Source organism: Cucurbita moschata, unplaced genomic scaffold, assembly GCF_002738365.1.
Source record: "Cucurbita moschata cultivar Rifu unplaced genomic scaffold, Cmos_1.0 Cmo_Scf00023, whole genome shotgun sequence".
Lineage (NCBI taxonomy): Eukaryota > Viridiplantae > Streptophyta > Magnoliopsida > Cucurbitales > Cucurbitaceae > Cucurbita > Cucurbita moschata.
In genome coordinates, this window is record NW_019268539.1 from 2803682 (window position 1) to 2808418 (window position 4737).

General features: G+C 35.6%; 1 protein-coding gene and 1 long non-coding RNA gene across 2 annotated transcripts in view; one reads left to right on the forward strand and one right to left on the reverse strand.

Annotated features, from left to right (window-relative positions):
• Positions 1 to 1322, forward strand: part of LOC111459926 — a 2956-nt gene extending 1634 nt beyond the window's left edge. The window contains exons 4-5 of the mRNA XM_023102973.1: positions 840 to 1040; positions 1096 to 1322. Coding sequence (XP_022958741.1) covers positions 840 to 1034 — 195 coding nt within the window. The 3' untranslated portion in view covers positions 1035 to 1040; positions 1096 to 1322. The remainder of the gene's footprint in view (positions 1 to 839; positions 1041 to 1095) is intronic.
• LOC111459928 overlaps positions 1 to 2754 on the reverse strand; it is a 7320-nt gene extending 4566 nt beyond the window's left edge. Inside the window, exon 1 of the long non-coding RNA XR_002713355.1 lies at positions 2290 to 2754. This is a non-coding gene — a long non-coding RNA (uncharacterized LOC111459928). The remainder of the gene's footprint in view (positions 1 to 2289) is intronic.
• Positions 2755 to 4737: the final 1983 nt, after the last annotated feature.

A 4737-nucleotide genomic window follows, 5' to 3' on the forward strand; every position in this document is an offset into this window, starting at 1 on the left:
TTTTTTTTTTTTTTTTTTTTGTGTTGGAAGAGAATTACGTGGTCCTTGTAGTTTTTCACTTTTCTGTAGACATTACAAAAGCTTTAGATTCCCTGGCTATGGAACACAGTTGTCTGATTCTTAAGAACTTGGTGGAGTAGGTGTCAGCAATTGTAGTTAAAATTCAACTATTGTCATCTTCATAGGTGAATCTGTAGTTCTGTAAAGACTGACTTGGGAAGGATTTCTAGGATTTCTGGACTAAGTTTCTACTTGTTCCTTCACAAATGGTACAGTGGAGTTGTTTTTCCTTCCAAATCAATGGACCCTCGTGTAGTTATTGGTACCTTCGGTAACCGTTCAAGTCCACCGCTAGCAGATATTTTCTCTTCGGACTTTCTTTTCTGCACTTTCACTTAAGGTTTTTAAATGCGTCTTCTAGGGAGAAATTTCTACGCCCAATAAAGAAATGTTTCGTTCTCCTCCTCAACTGATGTGAAATCTTACCGTGTAAACAAATCTTACCGTGTAAACAAATAGTGTAAGATTCATCATACTATTGAGTTATGATTCATCCTACTAAACATCTTTGTTTTTTTTAGTGTTAAGTTTTCTACTTGAGCCTTGAACTTATAAGATACCTCCAAATATTCCACAACTCATGTCAACTAATACTGGGCCATTCTTGGGAGGTAAAATTGTTTTTCAAAATAGCTCCCAAACAAATTCTTATGGGTGCTTTTACCCTGGACCTCTTTCTCTGTTGGAAACTTGGGATGCTTTGTGGAAAATGAAAACTTTAATTTGGATGAATGGTTAAATTATGTAGATTAATGGGGGTCTGTTCCTTTTGTTTCTAGATTATAGAGGACAGTGATGTTCGCATGGGAGATGATGGAATTCAAGAGCTTACAGAGATGGTGGAACAGGTGTTCCCTACACCTCAAACAGAACCAACATCCGAAGCAGTCCCGATGGAAGGTAAAGAGGCCGAAACCATGGCAGAGCAGGAAGAAATTGTGGACGCCGGCCAAGAACCCATGGAAACGACTTGAACCCAGTTCGAAAGTTTAGCGGATGTTGGCAGAAATAGGATTAAATGAGCTTCTTGTGCTTGCTTTCCCGAGTTCAAAGGGGCTCTCACAATGTTGGCTTGTAAAAGACATTACTCTGTAATGCATCTTCAAGCCGTAACTCAACTATTCTAATGTACAGACACGGGTTTCAGGTGAAAGATGACACTGAGAAGGACAATTCCCGTAATAGAATGTGAAATAGAAAGCTTTTGAGTGCTAAACAATGACATCTGGGCTTCTTTTTATGACTATTCTTCTGTTTGTTAATAAATATACTCCTAATATTTTAGAGATGGAAGAAGAAGCCGAGAGTTTCGTTTCCCGAGGTCACTCCCATCTCCTCAAAGCAACAGCAGAGACATCACATGCTCTCGACACTGAATTACTGACAGCAACAATGCATGCTCCCATAATTTTAGCGTCACTTATCTTATGCATCAGGTCAGGCGCCCTATACTTCATATTCTCTTTTCTTTACTTTACTTTACTTTTCTCCCTATAATGATTTGCAAGTTCTGATTAAATTACAATTCTAGGCCTCTTCCTTGAGCTGCTTTTGAGATTTTACTATAGTCTTGACTTTTGTTTCATATTAGTAGTAACAAAGGAAAGGCAGCATTACATTTTGTAGTAGTATCTGGCCATGGTGTCCTTTTTTAGCATTGTTTGATTAGATAATTATTAGGCATCAATGACTTCACTTGCTTGGACATGATTTGGTCAATAGATTGTACAATTATGTCCTTTGAGAGTTCTTTTAATAGCGCCCGTTCATAGTTAGTAGATATTGTCTAGGCTTTCCCTTCTAGACTTCCTTTTAAGATTTTAAAACGCGTCTATTAGAAAGAAATTTTTACACTCTTACAAGAAATGTTTTGTTCCTCTCCAATCAAGGTGGGGATCTCACAATCCACTCCCTTGGGGGCCCAGCGTTCTCGCTGGCACACCGCTCAATGTCTGGCTAGCCCAAGTCCACCGCTAGGTATATATTGTCCTCTTTAGAATTTTCATTATGGACTTTTCCTCAAGATTTTAGAACGCGTCTACCATGGAGAGAATCTCACAATCCACCTCCCTTGGGGGCCCAGCGTCCCCGTTGGTACACCGCTTGGTGCCTGGCTAGTTCAAGTCCTCCGCTAGCAGATATTGTCCTCTTTGGAGTTTTCCTTTATGGGCTTACCCTTGAAGTTTAAAAACGCGCCTATTATGGAGAGATTTCTACATCCTTACAAACAATGTTTCGTTCCTCCTCTCCAACCGAGTTCTGAAGATTATGAAGTCATATCAAACTCTAAAGATTTATTAAATGCAAGAGAAGTATCTCTTGTTGAAGAACTTCCTTTCAGAAATCACAACACCCCATGAAAGTGTGTGAAAATTGTACCCCATGAAAGTGTCTGAAAATTGTGCTTGGCAATGTGGGGGAAGAGAGAGAGGGTACAGGAAGGAAAGGGTGGAGAATTCGTAGACATAGGGATGGAGAGTCATGGTCCTTGGTCTTGACTGCACCATCAAAAGCCTGCAACACCCACTTCCAAACCTCTCCATCAAATCAACCATCACTTCACCAAAATAAACCCTTTTTCCTCTCAACTTCGAGAACCAAAACCAAAGGGGGGAGATGGTGAGGGGAATGGGGCAAATGGCCCCACACCTTTCACATCTTCCTTGTCAACCTGTCTGTTTTCTTTTTGTATTCAAATTCCCTCTTTTTTTATCCCTAAAAGAACAAGTGGGGCCTCTCTTTGAATGTCTTGTTCTTCCTTTTTCCTCCTCCCTTTCCCAATGTCGCCTTTGTTTCTTTAATCTCAAGGCTAAAGACTCTAAACCAACCCAAAACTCACCTTGTTTACTGTTATTAAACAAGCATTCCCCCAATATCCCCCTCCTCGACCCTTACATACTTTTTGCCCCCTTTCCCTAATCAATCTCTTACCTTTTCATCATTGCCCATGGCGGACCCATCACTTCAAAAAATGTTGAGGTGGACCTGCAACTATAACAATGTGGACGACCAGCATATGAATATTATATCTTTTTTTAAAGTAACATCCATACTATTTTCTGAAAATGGTCTTTTCTGATGCCCACCTCTTAGATTATTTTTAAAAATAACGGTAAGGGTATTTTTTTTTTAATATATATATATATTTGAAAATTTTAAAAAAGGTATTAGTGAAAAACTTGAAAGCTTAAGAGTATTTTTAAAACATTTTTTCGAAGCTAAAGGATATTTTTGAAACATTTTTTTTTAAATCTAGAGGGTATTTTTGAAACCTTTGAATGTTCAACGATATTTTTTAATTATAATATTAATTATTTCCATATAAAAAAAGATGAAGTCTTAAAAGTTTTAAGAATATTATTAAAAAATTTTAAAAGTTTATAATTTAGTTGGTGTGGTGAAGAGTATCAAGATTTAATAAAAAAAAATTATTAAGGATTTAATTGTTTATATTGTTTAAATATTTAATCGATAATTTTGATGAAATTGTTCTAGATAGAATTAATTTATTATATATTCGAAATTAGGTTGATTAAATTGTTATACAAAAATGGGTAAAAGTGAAAGTTTAGGACTAAAATGTTATTTTTATGTTATTAAACCTTAATTTAATTACAACAATAAGAGGGTAAAATTAATTTACACGAATTGGGTTTCTTAATTTTGGAAATATTCTATAAAAATCCTTCCTAATTTAATAAATTTGATTACGCCTTTTCCTTTTTGTATTTTTTTAATTTTTGGCGAAAAAATGGTTCGTAAAATGCATGGCCCCACGTGGGTGACAGCAGTGAGAATGGCCCCACGTGAGTGCGCCCACAACTGGCACATGCACGAGGGCCGTAAAATTGGATCGTTATTTTTGAAAATTCAAGTAATTTAAATATTTCAACAAGGGTATTTCTGGAATAATTAGCACTTTCTTTTTATTTATGCACACTTTCCCCTTTTAGCATCTTACTATATGTAATAATTTCTATTTCACTGCTCACACATTTTTCTTTTTTTCTTTTTTTTCTTTTTTCTTTTCGTTTTTTTTTGGGGTTAAATATGACTTTTCCTTCCTCCAATAAATTTATCTTCCTTTCCATTAATGATATTATTATTTTTTAATTATTGGCTCGATTTTGTATCCATAAAGTTCGAAAGAGTTGGTGTCGATATCAATTTCTTTTTGCGTTTGCGTTCACTTTAGTTCGTTCTTTCTTTTCTCTACCGATAGTTCAATTACGAGATTATCCTGTTTGGAAATTATTTACTCGAATAATTTCTAATTAATTTTTTTTAAAGTATGAAGGTATTTGTAAATAGTGATTTCAATGTTCATTATTCGGTGAACAGTTTCGAAAACTATAGTGAGAAAAACTCTATCAGAGAATCTTAAACAAAATCGTCCATCTTTGTCTCAAGCGTTTTGGACTGAAATATTCTCCTAACTTAGAAATACCATTTTTTGACGCAGGAAATCACGACATGGATTGACCAAACCCAACATTATTCTTAAATGATGTTGACGTGATCTATAATAAATTGGAGCATAATCTATGCTAATGTAATAAAGAAAATTTTCTCGGAGTTCAGACATATGCTCTTGATAAAAATGTCAGAAGTTTGAATCTATCACTCCCACTCTAACAGCCGCTTTGACCTATTACATATTGCAGTTGCATCTACTAA